At 44.0% G+C, this 21,735-nt stretch overlaps 2 protein-coding genes across 10 annotated transcripts; both read left to right on the top strand.

The window, feature by feature from the left end:
* Positions 1-704: 704 nt before the first annotated feature.
* On the top strand, positions 705-13,212 carry MFN2 (mitofusin 2). 3 transcript variants are annotated; one of them, XM_062012720.1, is made up of 19 exons: positions 705-764; positions 1,084-1,228; positions 1,473-1,651; positions 2,279-2,414; positions 2,732-2,894; positions 3,422-3,546; positions 3,868-3,976; positions 4,071-4,178; positions 4,588-4,741; positions 4,984-5,051; positions 5,211-5,332; positions 5,624-5,750; positions 6,350-6,454; positions 6,925-7,027; positions 7,542-7,762; positions 7,888-8,037; positions 8,898-9,094; positions 9,454-9,588; positions 10,249-13,212. In XM_062012720.1, exons 3-19 carry the CDS (start codon positions 1,477-1,479, stop codon positions 10,316-10,318), a joined length of 2,268 nt encoding a protein of 755 aa, XP_061868704.1. In that variant the 5' UTR covers positions 705-764; positions 1,084-1,228; positions 1,473-1,476; the 3' UTR covers positions 10,319-13,212. The 3 variants fall into 3 exon arrangements, with proteins under 3 accessions (XP_061868704.1, XP_061868703.1, XP_061868702.1); XM_062012719.1 differs by having other exon boundaries at positions 710-771; XM_062012718.1 differs by having other exon boundaries at positions 732-1,228.
* On the top strand, positions 10,306-21,466 carry MIIP (migration and invasion inhibitory protein). Of its 7 annotated transcripts, none has more exons than XM_062012723.1 (10): positions 10,306-10,386; positions 15,322-15,509; positions 15,865-16,347; positions 16,965-17,067; positions 17,501-17,612; positions 17,813-17,877; positions 18,315-18,444; positions 18,814-18,910; positions 19,763-19,870; positions 20,154-21,466. In XM_062012723.1, the coding sequence occupies exons 2-10, from the start codon at positions 15,339-15,341 to the stop codon at positions 20,316-20,318; spliced, it is 1,434 nt and encodes a 477-aa protein (XP_061868707.1). In that variant the 5' UTR covers positions 10,306-10,386; positions 15,322-15,338; the 3' UTR covers positions 20,319-21,466. The 7 variants fall into 7 exon arrangements, with proteins under 7 accessions (XP_061868707.1, XP_061868708.1, XP_061868711.1 ...); XM_062012724.1 differs by having other exon boundaries at positions 10,319-10,386; positions 15,298-15,509; XM_062012727.1 differs by lacking the exon at positions 10,306-10,386 and adding an exon at positions 13,233-13,259.
* Positions 21,467-21,735: the final 269 nt, after the last annotated feature.

Genomic DNA, 21,735 nt, shown 5'->3' with positions numbered 1-21,735 from the left:
GGGTGGTTTTTTTACTTGTTTTGTTGTTTCTTTTTGATACTGTACTGAACTCTCTGAGACTCTATATTGAGTTTTAGAAAGCAGGCATTCTTTATTGCAGTGCAGGACACACAGGGGATGACTCCTCAGGGTGTGTGCATACTGCCAGGTTTCCACATGTGAAGCTGATCTTGCCCTGTCACATACATCTGCACATTCATATTTCCTGGAGCTAATTATAATATTTGCATCTCTCTTCAGCATGTGCCTTGAGTCTCTGGGGCTCATCTGTGAGGGTCTCCAGTGGGTTCAAGGACCTTCACGAGCCTCTGCTGGTCATTTTCTTGGTGTGTGTTAGTAGAACTTTGATTTGTGTGACAATCTATATGGCTTATGTCATCTTTTTTTTGGCAAATTGGCTTTTATTAGTTATAATTGCAAAGTAATTGGCTTTTGATAGTGATAATGGTGAAGCTCTCGGTTCCTTGAGTCTCTCTGTGCTTACGGGTGGTTATTTAAGCAAACACAAAACACGGCCATAAAAGGCATCGTGGGGGTTTCCCTGTCTGAGGGCATCAGCCTCAGCCTGTGCGCTGGTGGGGGTGAACTGGGGCCCGCGTGGGGCAGAGGCAGCGCCTCGGGGTTCGCCTCAGGGCCGCCGCTTCCCGTCGGGCCTTCAACTACCGCCAGAGGGCGCCGGGTGTCGCGCGGCCATGACGCGGCGCCGCCGCTTCGCGATGACGCGGGCGCGGGGGTAACATGGCGGCCTCACGGCGGCGGTGAAGGTGAGAGGTGAGGAGCTGCTGGAGGCCGGGCTGGACGCTCCGGGGGTTGGCTGCCGGGCGGCAGGGGCAGGGCAGCGGCGGGAGCCGTCTGGGCAGGGCCTTGCAGCCCCGCCGAGGCGCTCTGTGGGAGCGGGAGCGGGGCCCTTCCCGCCCTTTGCCTGGCGCCGGGTCCCCTGAGGGCTGAGGAGAAGGCGACGGCGGCCGCCCGGAGCATCTGCACAGTGCATCTCCCGGGCCCTGGGCTGGCGAGGAGGCAGAGCCTGGCCGATGAAGGAGCTCGGCAGCCCCTGCCCCTCATCCCTTGGTCCCTTTGCCACAGGGCCGGGGACAGGTTGGATTCGACGTTGTTGAAAGAGCTGCGGGACGTCTGGCCAGGGCGAGAGCAAGAGCGCTGCAGTCATTCGCGTTCAAGAGGGCCTCGAGCTGACCATGCCTGACTGGTGAAAACAGAACTCCTCCTGAAAGTAAGCAGAGGAGGGGAGAAGTGACCCCTGGGGACAAATTTATTGGAAGGGAGGAGGCTAAGATGATTTTTTAAAAAATTAATGATATCTGAGGAATTTTCAACCATAGAAAGGTCCAGCTTCTTTGTGAAGGAAAGAAGATTGGTTTAAAAACATGTATTTACCTAGTTCTTGGTGGGATGCTTAACTGAATAGCTGTTGGCACTTGGTGAGACACCTGTATTTGCTGGATTTTTCCCTGTAGCGCAATGTCCCTGTTGTTTACTCGTTCCAACTCAATAGTTGCAGTGAAGAAGGATAAAAGACACATGGCTGAGGTAAATGCTTCACCGCTCAAACATTTTGTCACTGCAAAGAAGAAGATCAATGGTATCTTTGAACAGTTGGCTGCATACATCAATGAGAGTGCCTCTTTCCTGGAAGGTAAGCTCAATTCTTGAACTGAAGCGTGTGACAGTACTTGACCCACTGACAATTCCTCTAAACATGCACCAGAAAACCCTCAAGACACTTAAATGGAACTGCAACACCTGTCCTTGTTTGTGTCTGCATTTGTGTATATATATCATCATTTATAAGAACAGAAAACTGATTGCATTTAGATGAAGTCCAGGGGCTATATGTGACAAGTTCACATGTTAGCAACCTGAGGTAGTTAGTGAGCTGTGCTTGGTTTCTATGTCATTTGGGAGTTTTATAATAAACTTTACAACACTGTTAAGGGATTTTTTTGCCTATATTCTTGTCTAGACATGTCATTGCTAGTGATGTGTAGCATATGCCAGTAATTGACTTTAACAGCTTAAGACAGAAGATTTTTAAGGGTGTTGACGTTTAAAATGTTAGCTGAGTTCTGTTTAAGGCAGTTTAAGGATGAGAGTGGTTATTAGTTGCAGAAAAGAGACCATCTGATAAATGGTGATGCGAAACTGCCTCGGGGCATGATTGCACGTGTCAGGGTTACCCACACAAACATTTAGTTACACATGTTACATCATGAAGAGACAAGTGACTTGTAGAGTTCAGAGACATCGTGTATTTTGGTTTCAGAAACACACAGGAATATAGAGCTCGATCCTGTCACCACAGAAGAGCAGGTACTGGAAGTCAAAGGCTACCTGTCAAAAGTCAGTGGCATAAGTGAAGTGTTGGCAAGACGACACATGAAAGTTGCCTTTTTTGGAAGGTGAGTCACGTGCTTACGTTGCCTACACTCAGAAATGTAACTGGTATCTTTAGGATTGTAGCCAGTAAAAAATATTTATAGAAGCACTAGTGCTCCAGCTCACTTGTCTCTGGTGCTAACCCTCTTGTAGCACATAATTCTTTGATTTGCACGATTTCTTGAAACAAGAAAATGTCTAGACAGGTCTTTTTTGGTGAGTTTCCTATGGCACCTAAATTGTTACTGCTTGGATTTAGAGAACTTGCTTTCTATAGTATGAAAAGGAGCACACTTAAATCTCAGAAGCCCAGCTATACCTTTTTTTAATCTGATTTCAGGACAAGCAATGGGAAAAGCACTGTGATAAATGCCATGCTGTGGGACAAAGTGCTTCCTTCAGGGATTGGACACACCACTAATTGTTTCCTGCGTGTAGAAGGGACAGATGGACATGAAGCTTTCCTGCTTACTGAAGGCTCAGAGGAAAAGAAAAGTGTTAAGGTACAATTTCCCTAAGTGTGAGGTAAAGAGCTCTTCAGAAGTGCCAAAGAAGGGAAGGAACAAGAGTAAAACCAAAAAGCACCATGACTAAGTTTACAGCTAAGGATTTTAATCATTAAAGGAGGAGAGATGAAGGAGTTTTTGTTAGAGGTAGGAAGGGGAAAATGGAGCAAGGATAGAACTTGTTCGTGTTATGAAAGAGGTGATATGCTGTATTCGTTAGTCGTAGCAGGGATCCAGAACGATGACTCAGGAAGTTCTGAGCTGTGTGTGACAGGTTGAAGGCACCGGCTTCCTGATAATTCCTCAGTAGATTTTCTTAATAGGACATTTTGTCATAAACTCTAACTAGGCAGTTCCTGACTAAGATACTCAAGCAAATTTTATGTGGAAAGGCCCCCAAGGAGAAAGTGATTTGGAGATGGATTTAATCTTAAATTGTCTGCAAACAGCTCTGAAGGGGGGATCATTGTGTTATTGGTTCTTAGCATACAGGAAATGTTATAAATTGTCCACCTTTTTAATAGACAGTAAACCAGCTGGCTCATGCCCTTCATCAAGATGAACTTCTGAATGCTGGCAGCCTCGTCAGTGTGATGTGGCCAAATTCCAAATGCCCTCTGTTAAAAGATGACTTGGTGTTGATGGACAGGTGAGAAATACCTTTCTTTCCTTTCCTGCTTATCGTGGATTGATTACAGAAATGTCTTAACACAAACTTAGCAAACATCAAGGAAGTCAAGCCTGTCCTAATCTAGGTCAGTGACTAAAGTCCTTTGCTGTATTTAGCAGTCAGAGTTTCTCTTGATCAGTACTTCCTTTGAGTCTGTGCTCTTTGTCACTTCAGAACAGTGTAGATCAGATGTGGGAAAGTAATGGCCCGAAAGGCTGAAACACATTTATTATTAACTCTTTTTATTCTATTTTTGCTGTTTCTACAGCATAATAATGTCTCTTCTCCTTTTATTGTCAGTCCTGGCATTGATGTAACCACAGAATTGGACAGCTGGATTGACAAATTCTGTCTTGATGCTGATGTGTTTGTCCTGGTGGCGAATTCCGAATCAACACTGATGCAAACTGTATGTTCTAGTCCATTTGTTCACTGAATTTAGCTAAAAGGGGGTTTTTAAACTGACCTATTAACCTGAAGAGATTCTATTCTGTTCTGCTTAGGAGAAGCAGTTCTTTCACAAGGTGAACGAACGCCTGTCTCGACCCAATATCTTTATTTTAAATAACCGCTGGGATGCATCAGCCTCTGAGCCAGAGTACATGGAAGAGGTTTGTGGTGTGTTTTTAAACCCTTTCTCTTTGCATGGATATTCCAGAGTCCATTGAAGCTCTAGTTCTTGCAGGTAGAATCGTGATTTTAAATTTGATTATTTTGCAGTTTGGGTTTTTATTACGATAGTGTGGAGACTAGAGGGGAATATAGACCAGGGATCAGGATGTGACTCCTGAAATTTCTGACTCAAAACTCTGGAAATAAAAGAGTTTTACAGGGACCTTTTGAAGTTAGGTCACTTAGATAACCTCTGGAAGATTCCATAAACCAGCAAAGCTTTTTCCTTATTCTTTTGTATTGGTATCTTAGACCAGCAGAGGGCATCTGGATGCCTGGTCTACCCTTTACCAGATGGAGAGTAAAGTGGATTTAACTGCACGTGGGGTTTATCCTGTTTATCCTCAGGTGCGGCGGCAGCACATGGAGCGATGTACCAGTTTCCTGGTAGATGAGCTGGGTGTGGTGGATCGAGCCCAGGCAGGGGATCGAATTTTCTTTGTGTCAGCCAAAGAAGTGCTGAATGCCAGGATTCAGAGGGCTCAAGGAATGCCAGAAGGAGGTGAGGAAAGCTAACAGAAACTTACCACTTTCTTACAGGGAAGAAAGTAGAGAATATCTTGTTCCAAAAAATGGATAAAATCAGAGCAGGTCAGATTATTAGTAGAGTAGTGAAAAACAAAGAGATGACTTAGCAGCACTTCTGCCTTGGCTTCAAGGTAAAGCCATGAGCATTTTCTGATGTCCAACCTCTGATTGCTTTCTCAGAACCTAAGTGGTTGTTTTATACTTTCCTTCTCTCAGGTGGAGCATTGGCAGATGGATTCCAAGTGAGAATGTTTGAGTTTCAGAACTTTGAGAGGAGATTTGAGGTGAGTGTTACGTGCACTAACCTTCCAGTTAGATTTTACTCCTGAAAGGCTGGGGATTAGAGTTTATAAACATGGGGCTGGGACCACATTTTGGTAATAGGAAGAAGTCGTTAGCGTCCCTCTGCCTGCTACTAACCACGGGCTGCCTTTTGTGTCCAGGAATGTATCTCACAGTCAGCAGTAAAAACCAAATTTGAGCAGCATACGGTGAGAGCAAAGCAGATTGCAGAAGATGTTCGTCTCATCATGGATTCTGTGCATGTGGCTGCCCAGGAGCAACGGTGAGAACTGCTTGTATTCTGGGGGAGATTTAAGGGAATATGAGCATCTAAAATACAAAGCAGAATACAGCTTGTGTGGGAGGGGAGAGGACGTGTACCAGTAGTCTGGCTTCTAGCAGATAGTGAAAGTATTGGGAAATGAACCTCTTTTTTTTGTCCTGTGCCTGAACAAAATACTGACAAATTTTGTTCTTGGGCAGGAGAATTTGTCTTGCTTCTGGAATTCAAATGATATCTGTAGATCAAAAATGCATTTATTTGGCTTTTTGATGGGTGCTTCTTTTCCACCAGGGTTTACTGTCTGGAAACACGAGAGGAACGACAGGAGCGGTTGGGTTTCATTGACAAACAGCTGGAGCTCCTCACTCAAGACTACAAGCGGAAAATCAAAGAGATCACAGAAGAAGTGGAGAGACAGGTAAGGAGGAGTAGCTGCAGGAAAAATGGATTGTCTGAAACAGCTCCCAGCTTGGTGGGAAAAAATGCAAAGTGCTGACTCTCTTCTGTTTTTAACCTTGAGGTTAATAAAATGTGAAGTAGAATACTTGGGGGAAACTTACAGAGACTCATACAAGTTACTTTAAATTAAACAGTGAGACTTTAGTTAACATTTGAATTATTATTGTCACTATATTTCAGTCTTAAATGCTTCCTAAAATACTGAGATGATTCACATAAGTTGCCTTATTATTTTAATCTAGGGTAATGTCAGTCTTCTTACTATCAGTAACACTGTTTTTAGTGTTACAAATACACAGAAAAGGCCTGTTCATTTTTCACAAGTCTTGTATTGCCTCAGTCTCTTTCTGTCTGTGCTACAGAGCATAGATCTTTGTACTTCTCAACTGTCTTTGTTTGCATGTCACCAACGTTGTATTTTGTGGTTGGCACACAGTGTCTGCATGGCACTGCCCGGTCACAGTACTGCTCACTAAGAACTACATGTCTTCAGTAATGTTTTTCTATCTGTCCATAGGAGAGAATATGTAGAAACTGTGTCCTGTGCTGTTTCTCTAGGTGTCAAATGCAATGGCAGAAGAAATCAGACGCCTTTCAGTGTTGGTAGATGAATACCAAGCAGACTTCCACCCATCTCAAGTAGTTCTTAAGGTTTACAAGAGTGTAAGTGACGTTTTGCTTCTTAGAGTTTACTCAAGCAATTTAAAGAGGCCTTTTTTTTCCTCTCAGTAATCATGTCAGCTCTTTGAGATGCTTGACATTCTTCTAACCAGGATATGAGCTAAGCTTTCCATATTGTAAAAAAAATCTGTAGGAATGTCTCTTGCATGGGAAAGCTTCTGTAAAAAGTGAATACCTTAAAGAAAGATAAAAATGGATTTATAAAAATCATCTCAGTGGTAAATTTCTACACATTTGATGTGTCACATTGTGTAGATCAAACAGAGCACGTGTGAGATCTTTTAATGTGCTTTTTCCTCTCCCTCACTGAAGAATGGAGGGGAAAAATTAATGTTAAAACAGTAGGCAAACAGAATGCATGCTCCTGTTTTTATCTGGTAAGCTCTAGCACCTGCAGCCTGCATCTTACCTAAGTTTGTTTTCAGCTTTATAACCTCTTCTTTGTTTGTCAGGAGCTGCATAAACACATTGAGGAAGGTCTGGGCCGTAACATGTCGGATCGTTGCTCCAATGCAATCACAGCTTCCCTGCAGACCATGCAACAAGAAATGATAGGTCAGTTCAGCCCACAATATTTCCCTTTCCTTTAACTGTAATGCAAAATAACTAGGTAGGTGGCATAGATTTCTCTTTAATCTGATGGCTGTGACTTAGGAAACTTGGGAGATTCTCAGACCAAAATCCTAAGGAAAATGCGAGTGACTTGTACCTAGGTGCCTGCCTGCATATAAGTTTGAATAGGAGTGTGGTGTCTAAACACTTCTAGAATTGGCCTTCAGATTCTGTTTTCTGTTGCTAAACTGTGAACTTCACCAGCTACCTCTAAGCATTTAGGAGAGTCAGTGGAAAGATTTCCATCTGAGTTGATCTGAAGAACTGAATAATTCATGACGTATCTCTCACTTGGCAACATGCCTGCATTTAGGAAATGTAAGGTAGGAAGAAAAATAACCATGGAGGCCAGAACAACTCGTAACCACCCCGATTACAGAATACAAATGCAGTTAATATACAAATCCAGTTAATTCAACAGCCATTTTATGACTGGTTTTATTTCCTGTCTGTGCAGATGGTTTAAAACCCCTTCTCCCAGTCACTTTGCGGGGCCAGATAGACATGTTAATCCCCCGACAGTGCTTCACGCTCAGCTATGATCTGAACTGTGACAAGCTTTGTGCTGACTTCCAAGAGGACATAGAATTCCATTTCTCTCTTGGATGGACAATGCTGGTGAACAGATTTTTGGGACCAAAGAATGGCCGTAGAGCCTTAATGGGCTATAACGACCAGGTAAGAGACTCATCGAGTGGAGCAGGTAGCTGGGATCACTTCAGTGCCTGCTGAAGTCTCTTTGGGGAATCTTGCCTTCACTTATTCTGTCCTTTGTTTTTGTTTTGTCCTGCTTTTCTAATTAGGTTCAACGCCCTTTAACACCAGCAAATCCCAGTCTGCCTCCTTTGCCTCAGGGCTCTATGACCCAGGAAGAGCTCATGGTGTCGATGGTGACTGGACTGGCCTCGTTAACTTCCCGAACTTCCATGGGGATCATCGTGGTTGGAGGCGTGGTGCGTTGGCAATCTGAGCACTGACTTGAAAAGTGCTTGTACTGCTGAATCTTGTAGATATTTGCTGTTCACAGCAGTTCCCTTTGATCTTTGATTTGAGATTAAATATTGCCCTCCTTTTGCATGATTGATAGGCTGAGAGCCAGGGTTGTTGTGAGGAGAACCATTCCAAGTAGGTTACAAAAGCATTAAGTAGTCTCAGATTCCTTAGTGAGAATTAAAGAAAAATCAGTACTTTTCCCACTACAGAGGAATCAGGACAGAAAAATCTACCAAGAGCCTCTCATCATGTGTGTCCTCCTTCCTGGAAGATGAGGAGAGCACTTAATTTCAGACACTACCCCTAATTTATTTCAGAGAAAATCAGCACTTCTTATTTTTCTGTCTTTGGAAAATCATCCATGTTTTGAATCTCACATCTCCCCAGACTGCAGAGGCATAAGAGATCTAACTCAAGTTGCAGATCTGTTACATGAAGAATCTAAATTTCTGTAGTGCCAGTTCATACCCATGTGCTATTCTAGTGTCAGTGTCTGGGGGGACAAAGAGGGGGATTATTGCTTAAAAACATATTTTCCTTCAGAATCAGGGATTCTCTGAGCCAGACAAAGTTCATTTGCATTTGCAGATGCTATTTAAAGGTACTGGAAAGGTTAATCCGTACAGAACCCCACTAGTTTAGGTATTTTTATCTTGTAAACTGGACATCAGGGGTAAGCTGACCAGTGAAACCATTTCCAAGTCAGGGTTATTTTCATGTGCCTATAGTGTAAGTTCAACGCTCTGTGCGCTGCTGTCAGGAGTTTGCATCATTCCTTGGTGAGATCATGTCAATTTGTTTTCCCTTGTGCCTTTTTTAGGTCTGGAAAGCTGTGGGCTGGAGACTGATTGCTCTCTCTTTTGGCCTTTATGGGCTCCTTTATGTATATGAGCGCCTCACCTGGACCACAAAAGCGAAAGAGAGAGCGTTCAAACGGCAGTTTGTGGAGTATGCTGGTGAGAAACTGCAGCTCATCGTCAGCTACACCGGTTCAAACTGCAGCCACCAAGTCCAACAGTGAGTTGCCTATATTCAGCTAAAACCTTACCTAAATGCTGCTGGTGAGGGATTGTTTTTAAGTGATATTCCTTGTTAACAAGAGAAGTGTGGATACTGAATTCCAGATAATCATCTCCATGTTTGAAAGGAACATCGTGGCTGTTGGAATCACTGATGTAGCATTTGAGTACTGTTAAGCATTGGTCTTAGTGTACTTCTGTGTCTCAGGTTGCTCTGATGCTTTACCATATTCTTGTGCAGAAGTGGGAAGATGAACATGAGTCAGTATCATCCTCACTACATATCAAAGGGATTTATTCCTTGAACTTGATGCTTCATCTTGCCTTTCATTGTACCCATCTCCCCTTGTTTCACAGAGAGCTTGCTGGGACGTTCGCTCATTTGTGTCAGCAAGTGGATGTCACACGGGAGAATCTTGAGCAGGAAATTTCTGCCATGAATAAGAAAATCGAAGTTCTGGATTCACTGCAGAGTAAAGCAAAACTGCTCAGGTGAGATTTTATTATCCCATGTACACAGACATGTGCATACAGTTGTTTTTCATGTGATTGCCCCAAGATATTCAGATGATCTTTGAGTGCAGTCTCTCTTGTCACAGCATTTGATGTGCAGACATCAGCATCTGTCCCTACCAAGCCATATTCCCATTCACCATGTACTTTCCCTTTTACTATCAACAGTCATCTAAGTCTTCTGTCTCATAAAACACCTTTTCCTTCTTGGTTTTGGTTTTTTGGAACAACAATTACTTTCCATTTATCAAAACATACAGTCCTCTACTCCTACAGCCTGCTTCAGGCTATTGCAGATGATGCAGGGAGTCTCACCTTTGCCTTTTGGACACAGTTTTTCTTCACTCTGCAAAGGCAGTTAGGGAGAATTTTTCAAACTTTCCTTATCTATACAATTGAAATCAATGTCAAGTTATGACCAAGATCTTGGCTTGAACCTCAAAGCCCAGAGACTGTTGGCAGGCAAGTGTTCCCTGAAGAAGGGGCAAGGAATGACAACTGCATTTTGGGATGGGCCTCTGGCACTCCTTTCTATACCTTGCTCTTCACCCATTTTTAGTCTTCTAAAAGATTTAGTCTTCTAAAAGCTGCTCTCAGATTGCGTTTTACTTACCTAACAGAGACTTTCTGTCTTTGCAGGAATAAAGCAGGTTGGCTTGACAGTGAGCTCAACATGTTCACCCATCAGTACCTGCAGCAAAGCAGATAGTGTGGGAAGAAGAGAAAAACTACACTTTATTTTCCTTCAGTGCTCTCTTAATTACTGCAGAGAACATGGTGGGTGATGGAATTCCCTCAAGGGAATGAGCAAAAGCCTATTGCTATGTTTCCAGTTGTTGTATAAACAATAGGGTTCTGCCTCCTCGTTTGTGTCCCACCTCTAAACACTAGCTGGTGATAACTCTACTTTTTCCTTCATGTGAGACCAGGCTACTTCAGAAGGAGTGTGTGCTTCGTGCATTTACAAGGGGCTTTTTGAAGCAAAATCAAGTACAGTAACAACTGTAAAACAAACACAAGTGCTGGTCAGGTTAAAAGCTTTTCTGACACCTCATTATGAAGTCATTAACTTTATTATATGAACATGGTATTTTTGACTTCCAAGCCCCAGGTTTATGTTTGTTTGACAAGCAGCTGTTGGTCTAAACACAGATCCCATGCACACAGATGTAGTGATGGTTTGACAATGTATTTATTGCCCATTCAGGCCTATCTCCTAGGTTAATGTTCTGTTACTATAGAACATGCCAAGAGAATCACTCTGTCCCTTCATAGAAAGGTTTATTGCTATCAGTATGTAAACCTATGAACAAACTCCAGTTTTTTTGCCAGAGCAAGAGAGACTAAGGTTTTGCTTTGGTAAGTTTATTGTCTTCTGAGTTAGCTTCTTCCTTTTATGAGCTCTTAAATAGTGAATAGTGTCCATGTCATGGACAACAAATGTGCAGAGATAACTAACTCCTGGGAAAGAGGTAGTGCTAATAATTGGCATCTTGTTGAGGAAGAAAGGGAAGAAAAGACAGTTGACAGAATGTAACAAACTGCCTTATAAGCTGATGAATGTGGGGGTGGCTTTGTTGGGTTTTTTGGGGTTTTTTGTTTTGGAAATGCACAGCTGTGTTTCTGGAAGCAGGCCTTTGGAATTCCATTACCACCACTTGGCCACAAGAGCAGCGTGTGGATTACAAGCTGTAAGAGATTTTGCTTCATGTAGAGTTCCCATAGGATGTGACAGTCTGTGCAGTAATATGATTTGATGCTATTTCTCTTCTGTTGATGAGAAAGAGCTGGCAAGTGCAGCCTTTCTAGGGTCGGGGGAGAGACCTGTCCCTCTGTATTTCATGCCAGTAAAGAATGCGTTAAGGCATTAGTTGATTAAGCATTAAGCAATTTTGAAAGACATTCTTTATTTGCAAACAGATGAAATTAATCATTGGGGTTTGCCCTGAGGCATTTTTTAATTTGGATTCTAATATATGGGAATTGTAAGCACTTGAGTCTCTTCCTGTTGGAATTGCTAGAGGAGACGTTCCCTCTGCTTTTGATAGTACCAGGTCCCCGTGTTGCAGTTGCTTTTCCATTTGGTGGGTCAGTGTTTTCCTATGTGTCAGGTACAACCTCTCTGTTCCCTGAGGAATCCGGAATCAGATCCTGTAGTTCTGAGGTCAGTGACAACATAAATCTGTTCAGCATCAAACTTGAGAGAATCTGGGCTGTCTTTGAGCAAGGCTCAGCTGGATTTGGAACTACTAAGCAGTAGAGCTTTTTTCTTATGGACAACGAGACTTTTCACTTGAGAATGGTATCAACAGGCTGTAGGATTTCTCATTCATACCCAGGTGTGAATATACATGTCTGTGACAAGTTCCCTGTTGCATGTGTCATGAAAGTTCCAGAAAAGAGAAGCTGCCTGATACTTGAGGGAGTTAAAATAGTAAATCGTCAGTAAGTACTTTTGACTCTACTAAGATTTCAACGAGGCTTGAACCATCTTGGTCACATAGGAGCTCGCAATAAGACTCTTGTTATGTCCCTGGAATGCAAGAAGCAAGCAAACCTTTCCAGTAGACAGCTAGAATCCAACCCAAACTGAAAAACCATTTTCATCAGAGACCTTCATTGGCTGCAGACAGTTTCCTCAGGCAGCCACCAGGACATAAGTAGGGCTTGGATCAGATCTGAGAATGCCTTGCCTGTGGAAATCTGCTCTCCAGGCTTCTGGTGAAGTATACCACAGTAAGTGGAATTGTCCACTGTTACTCTGCTGCAGGTACTATGTGACCATGATCCTAGTCTCTATAATGGGCTGTGTACAATGCTATTGAGCTGAAGCATGAAGCACACCCCTTGATAGACCAGGAACCTGTTTGTCAGTTCCAGGTAGAGGGAGGTGATGATGCACTACTGCTCAGCAGCTCTAGGCTGCCTCAGATGCTGACCTTGCTTTGAAAATGTGGTATTAGCATCTTTTCAGCAGGCCTTTAGGGGAAATCTGACACATGAGCTATCTTCAAGCCCAGTGACTGATCTGTAAAGGGAAAAGACATTGTTGGGTTCTTAGAACCCAGCGTGTGTGTTTCTGACACCGTTGAGATCTTGGTGACGTTGGCATTCTCACTGCAGTGCTGAAACCTAACCTGTAGAACAGGGGAAAGAACCACTTGAACCTCTTAAACAGCAGAACTGCTAACATGGGAGGGAAGAATTTTTAGGTATGTGTGTAACCTTTGTCCCTAGAAGCCCTTTAAAGTTCTTTTTAAAGAAAATACAGCTGTACTTCTTTAATTCAGAGTGATGGAGGAATGAACACTTGTCAGCAGGAAGGCTGCTTTCTTCCAGTTTTCCTGAAGAATATTAAGCTCATCCTTAGACAATTCCAAAACCAGCCTTCCCCCAGCTCTAATTAAAGAAGGTCAGCTAAATGCACTTTATCTTATTGCTGCTACTTGTTTTTTCTCTTTGTGTTATGTTGACGGAGCTCTTTGAAAGTGACTCTTACCAGTGAGTTTTCTCTCTGCTGTATTTAAGGTGGTAATTTTGCATGAATTATTGCTGTATCAATGCTGTAAACAATGGAAACCAAAATAAAACAGTTGGAAAAAACCTATTTCTCCTGCTCAGTTCTGCATGTCACAATACAGCCTTCAAGTGTAAGTATAGTCAGGTGCTGATCTGCCAGCATGGTGTAGTGAATTGCACGTTTGACAGTATTGACCTCTTTATCTGGGTTCTGCTGTGGAAATCGACAGGGAAACTCTTGAGACTGAATTAGCTCGGAGAAAGGTTGAGAGATTCCTTCTAGAGTTACACTGAAACGTTGCTATTGAGTGCGACTGCTTGAGAGTGTTGTAGGAAGCGACGGTCAGCAAAGAGCGAATCGGGTTAATTGGGGTGATGGAAGACGGAAAGGCTGAGTTCAGGTCACAGACTCATACCGGCGCTCCCCGCCTCCGGGGAAGCTGCGCTGTACGGGCAGGCGCTGCAGCCCTCCCGAGGCCGCCGGGGCCGCGGGGCGGAGCGGGGCGGGGCGGGCTCCGCGCATGCCGGGAGCGCGGGGCGGGCGGGGGAGCCCGGCGGAGGCTGCGGCGGGCCCGGGGCGTCCCCGGCCGTGCGGGGCGGCGCAGGTGGGCCTGGGAACGGGGCGTCTGCGCGGGGGCTGTGACCGTCCGCAGGCTCCTCGCGAAGCGTGGCGGGAGGGTTTACCCGCTGTCTCGGCTGCCGGGCTGGCCTCTTGGAAGCGGGAAGGGGGATTTTGCCGTGCCCGTGGCCGTCTCCCCTTCCTCGTGGTCGGGGGAGAGGCCAACCAGCGCGTCTGCGTACAAACAGCTCTGGGAAGCTCTGTGTGGGTGCTTAAGACAACTTTCTTGCAGAGATGAGAGTTGCTGGCTCCCGAGACGGCCGTTGTTTGCTTTGAGCTGTGAGGAGCTAAGCTCCTTTTCACAAAGGATTCTGACCAAAGCAGTTTCATAAGCTTGAGCCGCTGGGGTTGATTGAGCATAGAGGACCAGTATCTTCTTTGTAGGTTATGCTAAGGGTGTATCTCATCTGGTAAAACCCTTGCAAAAAGTCCCTTGACTAATGTGCTTTCTGCTGAGCAATGATGGGAGGGCACTGTTAGCTTTGTCCTGTGAATACCGTGAGAACTTCTCTTTTGTTCAAATGAGCTCAGATTTAGTGTTTATAAAATGGTATTTGTTGATGTTTCTAATTTGCTACTTCTAGTTTATGTCCAGTAGTGCACCTCTCACTTGTTTCTTGTAACAAAAAAGGAATGTTGTAGGTTTTTGATTGGTAGCACTGCTTTTCCTCCCAGTGCTGTTGTACACCCCATGCAATTGATTCCTCCTGTCGCGTTGCCGAGGTAGCAGTCACAATAACAAACTGGCTGAGCTTTGAAGAAGGGTTTAGGGATCCTTCAGAACAAAAGATCCTCGAGCAGCACATAGTTTTCTTGAGGATGTGATTGACCACTCTAGGCAAAATGTGAGGGGTGAGGCTTAGCATTTGATTTTATTAAACCCACTTTCTGCAAGTTTAGAGGAGCTTGGGATGTTATAAACATGGTGAGCAGCATCACAGCCTTCAAGTCAAACTAAGTTTGATTTAGCTATTTCTTTATTAGGTTCTTCCCCCCTGCCCCCCCTTAGTAAATGGACAATAACCTTTAGTGATTAACATGTGGGATTGGAATAACCTGAACATTAGTTCTGAGTCATAATTGAACCTTTTGAAGTCTTCCTGCCTGGGGACAGTTTTGACTCAATATTTTGGAGGTAAACACATTCATGATCATTATTTTGAACTTATATTGTGGCCATACTAGCATTATTATAAATGTTGATGCTTAGAACGTTAAAGCAGTGTTACAGAAGGTTGTCCTAAATATCATCCTCTGAATCAAATGTCCCTTATTTGGATTTTTGATGGGACTTTTGCATGTGTGCTGTTTGCTCTGTGTCTTGTCTCTGTTCAGTCAGCCACTGGTTTCTGAGTGCAAAGTATTTGACAGTACAAATATGAGAGAAAGGAGGGGAGACGTTCTTGGCATAAAGAGTTTTGAGACTGGCCTGTTTCTGAGGATCAGTGGTCAAAACTGCCAACACTCCAATAGCTGTAGGTAGTTTTTATGAGAAGTCCCCTGAAAGCGCTTTTGAGTCCTTTCTTCACTTAATGCTTCCATTTCTGTAGTTCACCCTTCTTCTGGGTTCCCAGGAAAATATTTCCATAGGATGGATTTAGAGCACCTAAAGAAGCTCCGTCAAGCCAACCAGGATCTTCTACAGAGGCTCAGAATAAAGCAGGAAGAGATCAGAAAAAGACTTCACAGCAAGCCACTCTTGCCAACATCTCTTCATAATATAACAGCTGCTGAAAGATCTGTCCCCTTGCCCGTGAGAGAGGTACGTGTTGTGTCTGTGCCAGGCGTGCTGCGAAACACTTGGAACTTACATGCTGGGCAGCAGAGTGGTGTGGTAAAGGAGATGTGTGGGCATGGGGCAGCTGATAGAAAGTGGGATATGAAATGTGGAGTCTGTTAGAAAGTAGCTAGGTTTTGTTTATTGTCTATCATGTGGTCTCTTTGCAGGTCCTGTCTAAGAAGGGTAGGTTTTGCTTCTTTTTTTCCCCCAGAGGAATTTAAAGGAGTAAACAGACTGGAATGAAAGGCTGCTTTTCTGTTACTGAGTGGAATGTCCTAATGAAATGTGTTTGTAATCTGAATGATGCCATGTGGTGTGAGAGTCTTTGTCTTTGCAGAAGGAACATCAGATTGATGTTGTGAAGTCTACGGCTGACTCTGCCATGATGGTGTCTGTGGAACCTGGAGCTTATGCAGCCAGAGCCACCTTCTGCTCATCTCTTAAACACAACAACAGTGACAGAGGGGTACAGCAACAAGAAGTGCAGATGCAGGAAGCAGTAGGTTTGGATTCCAGCTTTCCTGAGAAAGAGAAGAAAGCCTCTGCAATCATTAAGTGGGACAGAGAGACCTCTGGAATGGGTAGGGATGGTGAAGCTCAAGGAAATCCAGAGGAAGAATCCTTCCATTTAGGACACGGAGAGAACAGAAAACAGTCCACTCTGCTACATGATTTCCATGAGAAAAAGAAGCTTAAGGTTCATCCAGACCCATCACTGAACAGAATACAGCGTGAAGAGACCAGAAAGAAGCATGTGGTCATTAGAGAGCCCACAACCCCTAAATCATTCTTGCTGACATCTCAGCCCAAAGAGTCAAAGGTAAATGCTGAAACCAATGCTTTGCTTATTTTCATAAGTCAATAGCAGGATGGGGAGAAAGGGCCTGGGGAACATGACTTACCCTGTTCCTACTGTGTAAATTGGAGCTTGGACTCAGAACTGTTCCCAGCCTCAGCAGCCAGGGGCTGTTGGCAGTTGTTCAGGCCCTGCTTTCCTTAGCCCTTGACCTAAAGATGAGGTAACTGTGGCACTTTGTTGTCAGACTGCTTGTTATTTGCATGTGGGATTCATAATCTTGGGGAGAGCAATTTGGTGTGGTGCTGCTGCTAGATGGTGTGTTTCCTTCAGCACAGAGGACAGGCTGTTGCCATGCTCATCCTCCAGGGCAGCACAGGTGGCCTGATGTTTGGGGATGTGGGATGCAGGGAAGTCAGCACTTTGTTTAAAGCCCTGAGGAATATTGCCATAGCCTGGGCAAGTCCCCTGCCTCCTCTTTTCTGTTTTATGAACAGAGAAGACAAAGCAAATTACTCGTAGAGGCATAGATAGAACCCAGCCACACTTGTTCCATTTGAACAGCTGCCAGCTGTCTGCTAAGCTATATATTTGGATGGCCTGCTAGATGAAGAAGGCCTTATGAACTGTTTTCTTTCCAGAAGGAAGCTGGTGATGAGACTTCTCATTCTGACCCTGAAGAATACACCATGCCTGTCAGCAGCTGGTCTGCACGTCCTTTCCTGGGCTATGACTGGTTTGCAGGTGAATCTTAAACCTAAAGCAAAGCTTTCCATGTGATGGGGTAAGAGGAGGAGTTAAAACACAGTTAAAACCCCCTTTAAATTGATTTGTAACAGAACTGTGGACCTATGTAGCAGGCCCCAGGAGAGAAGCTGCAGTTTTGTCTGAAGCTGTGTCCTGGCCAGGCCAGAGGTGACCTGGGGTTTTCTGGAATGAAGTGGCAGTGGTGTGGGAATCTGGCCAGCAAATGGCAAAGCTGAATGGAGTCAAGAGGAGACACAAAGTAACTGAAAGGAATGAAGTGCAATACAAAACCCAAACCTCACAGTAAATCTCTGTCTTTACTTGGTGACGTGCTCTTCCATGTTAGTGCTTCAGACCTTTGGTTAGCTCTTTTGTGTGAGGCTTGCTTTGGTGCTTTCAGTGAACTTTTCTGTTTCCTTGGTATTCTCAGGGCTCCTAGATACAAACTCTTCAGTGACAGAAAAATCTGACCAGTATTTTGCTGAGTTGCACGAGTTCCGACAGGCCAACAAAGCAGCGTGTATCCATGAGGAACACCTGGAGTAAGTGGGGGAAGGGATGAAGCAGCAATCTGTCCCTTCAGGGTAACGAGAAGCGTAGTCTGATGGGAGTGAGACATTGTAAGGATGCCTTTGGTAGGCCTTTATTTACCTCCCATCAGAAATGTATGCTTGGAAAAGGTGGGGCTATCCAGGGGGCCTACATCCCTGTCACTAACTGAGCTGTCTGTGTGTTTCTTTAGGCCCAAGGCTCTGGATGACACAGTTCCTGAACAAGAAGCAGATTTGATAACCAGTTCCCATAAATGTAAGATCAGATTCCTTCCTAATCTAATTTCTGTGAACAAACAACTGAGGAGTCTTTGCTTGTTCTGAGAGAGTCCCACATCGTGCAAGACAAGGAGGAATGTGTTATTTTGAGCTGCAGCTTCTAAACCAGGGTCAGCTTCCTGCTCCAAAGATGCTTGAGCCCTCTAGGGATCCTCTCTCAAATCAGTGTCATCTCATTTTCTCAGGGTTTCTTGTAATTGGCTAATGTTGCCTTTTTAAGTTGAGGAGGTTGAAGTTTTGGTTTTGCTTTTTAGGAACTTATTTTGGGGCAGGAAATGTAAAAGATATTTCAGGAAAGGCAGGTCTTTCTATAGAATACATGTGTGGCACTGTGGTAGAACAAAGATTTGTTGGCTGGGTGAGGAACCTTCTGACAAACCAGAAATACCATGATGGTTCATTACTCTGCGGCAGGTGTTTACTGCTACCGATTAAACCGGCGCCTCTTCCCTGTCCCTGTGGATTCAGCATCTGCCTGCCCTGTGTGTAAGGTCCCACGTGCTCACCAGCCCCTGGAGAACCTGGAAGAGCCAGCCTTTGTCAGGTAGAGTTTGTGCTTTGTATGCAGAACTCAATGAAACAATGGGAAGAAAAAGATGCCCATGTGAAGGAGAAAGCAGCGTGAAAATAGCTCTGTAGAAAGCTGCTGTTCTCAAGTCAGAGATGTCTCTTGCTTAAAAATTCCCTACTGGTTTTTTCCATGAGCAGAAATGGGTTTGAAGTCACTGAGAAATCCACATTTTACCTCAGTTTGCTCCAGAATCTGAATGTACATGTCAAGTGTCTATTGCCCTCACCCAAAGCTGCTTTGCTTGGTTCACTTTGGGGTTAGACTTTTGGATTCTGAGGTGGGGAAGGCAAGTCCTCTGCCTTGTCAGAGGTGTAGGCTGTTACTTCCCTTGTGTGGCTGCAGGGTCAGCATTCCCAGATCTACCCTTATGCCTGCCTACAAGTACAGAGCCCATCGCAGGAAGAGCCTTGAGCCAGCTGACACTCTGGCACTACCTTCGGTAAGTTGCTGATCAGTCTTCTTGCTGATACTGATGGCACAGCCCAGGCTGGCCAGTTTTACAGCTCAAGGAAAGGGAATCTCTGACTCATCCTCCTGGCAAGGTTTCCACTAAAATTTCTGATCTGCATCACTGAGATAGCAAGAAAAGAACCGTTGGTGTATGTTTCTGAGTTCATACCTTGGAGTAACTGGTGTGAAGTGTAGGATGTATCTCCAGATGCCTACACTGAGGGAAAGAAAGAACCATATGGAGCTGTATACTTCTAGGGTATGATTCAGCTGACTTTATTTCAGGCATTGACCTTTCAACATGGTAAACCATACCTAAGAGTGCCTGTGTTTCTTTCCATAGATGTCAGGGAAGCTAAAAGACAAGGTTATGTGAAGTATTCAGAGTGTATAGGGGCCAGGCAAAATCAATAGTGGCAAGGGTGGATTTGCAACTGTTTTTGTAGAGTTGGTCCTGTATTCCATTGACTGGACAATGCTGCAGGCCACATTATTGAATCAGACCTGGCCCTGGCCTAGAGATTTCCAGGGAGGAGGTAGGAAGACTGGTTTTGAGGTTTAAGGAGCTGGGTGAGTCAGTTGAGGTGGGTTCAGAGAGGTTGGGTGCTTGAGTTCATGAAGCAGGACATTGGTTTGGAAATAATTAGCCAGCAGGTGAGAGCTGAGACAATGCAGTTTTGCTTCAGCAGAGATTTCTTCTTTTTCCTGTTAGTCATGTAAAACTCCTCATAAATCAATGATGTGCTAAAACCTCCCTGTGCAGAAGTTATTTAGAGCTCATAGGCCAGGACAGATGGAAAGGTAAAGCACTCCAATACAGCATTCCCATCTCTTTCCACAGCATTGCCTGGCTGGCTGGGAAAATGTCATCCCTTCCAGCAACCCCCCGCTCAGCAGCCTGGATCTGTGGGCTTCCCTGGAGGAGCAGCCTTCTCACCATCCTCACCTGGTAAGAACAGCCTGCTGAGAGTCCCTGGAGATGCTGTGAGTTGCACAGATGGGAATTGCAATCCTGATTCTCCTAAGGGTATGAAAATCACCAATGGCTGAGCAAACAGAAATGCCTGGAAGGTTATCTCCACAGGGAAACGTTTTCCTTCCACTGCTGTGTAAACTAGTGTGCAAATGGAGCTGGGTACAGGCAAAAGCTTGATCAGCTCACCAGTCTTCATCAAAATGGAAGAAGTCACTTTGGTGTTCTTGGATTAATACTCTTTTCATTTGAATTCCAGAAGCTGGGGTCCAGAATGTCAGGAGGAACCAGAACTGACCAGCTTCTGAACCTGACCCACTTGACACGCCTCAGATTGAGCAGTGCTTCTCAGCAGAGGGAGCAAAACAAACAGGGACACCACAGACCACCTCCAAATTCAAACCTGACTGCCTCAACTCTGTGAAGCACTGACTTGATTGCCCTGGGGACAGATGGGTGCAAGGTGTGGAAGCAACTCGGGATCAAAATAAATCTTTCAACAGATTCCTCCTAGTTCTCGAGGTCGTGTGTGTACGTGAGCAAGCAGTACACGTAAATCAGAGTCTGTATCTTCATCTGTGGTTTTTCCCTTTCTAATTTCCCTTTTGCAGCCACTTCTAAGCAGGTGCATGAGCTTTCCCACCTAGTGCTGATAAAGTGATGTGTGCAGGATGACTAACTAGTACTGTTACCACTAGGACAGCTGTAGCAAGGGAGTTCATCTGCCACCTCAACTGAATAAACCGGTTTATAACGTGAACTCTGACTGCCATGAGGAGTTGGCCTGTGAGTGGCCTGGTTCAGTGGAATGCATACAGATATTTTAATTTCACAGTGTTGGAAGCATGATGCATAATTTGCTAGTGCCTTGAACTTGAGTTACTCGATAATGTATTTAAAGCAAGAAAAGATCCAGTTTCTTTTCAGTGCAATATCTGTAGCCACAGGGTGCGTTACCTCAGTCATTCTGAATGTGAAAAACCATGTTAAAATGAGATGTTATTCATCAAAACCTAGACAGTGCCTTAAAATGTCTGCAAGTGATGCTTGCTCTGCTTTTCCAAGTTCTTTCAGAGATAAATCAAAACATTTGGAGTTTTAAAACGGTACCAAACCAAACTATAATGTGATTTGTCTGAACTTTATAGGCTGATTTCACTTTCCTTGTCTAAAACCAATAAAACTGATGTTTTCTTTTCCCTCAAATAAGCCTGAAACAGAAATTCCTGCTTCAAATTTCTTTCTGGGAGCTAACTCAACAGAAGGAATTTGGTTTAGGCTACAGATATTTTCAGCTTCTTGGCATTCACTGTTATTTATAGATCAACTACATTACTTATGAAATCAAATGCATGAATAGACTTTTTTAAAGCAAGGGAAGGAACATTACAAGTTTATGAAATCTTAATGTAAGGTTTAGAATGGAAAAGCATGGCTGGTTGAGCTTTTGGTTGGGCATATGTGGGGTAAAGGGAATGGAAGTGGTCATGTTATTTCTGTATTGAAAATCCTTATTTAAAGAAGTTAATGCAGTCAATAAAAAACACCAGCTGTCAAATGTTTTACTAAATAGCTGAAATCAAGGTTTTTACTACATTGCCTTCAAATCCAAAACATTAGAAGTCATAAAGCTCTTCTGAATTTATCCTGAAATGCATTACAGCAAACCTGCTTCACTTTATAAACAGAGAAAATGAAGCACTGGAGGATGAAACGTGAGATCTGGTGAATGCAGGATGGAACCAATGCTGAACTCTGTCTCTTGGTAGCTAGGAATCATTTACACTTTTGAAAGTATTGCAAGTGTGATTATGACTCTTCCTTCATCATAAACAGGTGAG

The sequence above is a fragment of the Colius striatus genome, chromosome 21, assembly GCF_028858725.1.
Source record: "Colius striatus isolate bColStr4 chromosome 21, bColStr4.1.hap1, whole genome shotgun sequence".
Taxonomy (NCBI): Eukaryota; Metazoa; Chordata; class Aves; order Coliiformes; family Coliidae; genus Colius; species Colius striatus.
This window is presented reverse-complemented; position numbering and strand designations above follow the sequence as displayed.

What these genes read in the sequence shown, in the direction of transcription:
- MFN2 (XM_062012720.1), top strand. Translation starts at nt 1,477, where the DNA reads ATGTCCCTGTTGTTTACTCGTTCCAACTCAATAGTTGCAGTGAAGAAG. An exon ending in ACTTTGAGAGGAGATTTGAG is followed by an intron (nt 5,052 to 5,210) that starts GTGAGTGTTACG and finishes TTTTGTGTCCAG; the next exon opens with GAATGTATCTCACAGTCAGC. An exon ending in TGCAGCCACCAAGTCCAACA is followed by an intron (nt 9,095 to 9,453) that starts GTGAGTTGCCTA and finishes CTTGTTTCACAG; the next exon opens with AGAGCTTGCTGGGACGTTCG.
- MIIP (XM_062012723.1), top strand. Translation starts at nt 15,339, where the DNA reads ATGGATTTAGAGCACCTAAAGAAGCTCCGTCAAGCCAACCAGGATCTT. An exon ending in GGGCTATGACTGGTTTGCAG is followed by an intron (nt 17,068 to 17,500) that starts GTGAATCTTAAA and finishes TGGTATTCTCAG; the next exon opens with GGCTCCTAGATACAAACTCT. An exon ending in CTTCTCACCATCCTCACCTG is followed by an intron (nt 19,871 to 20,153) that starts GTAAGAACAGCC and finishes TTTGAATTCCAG; the next exon opens with AAGCTGGGGTCCAGAATGTC.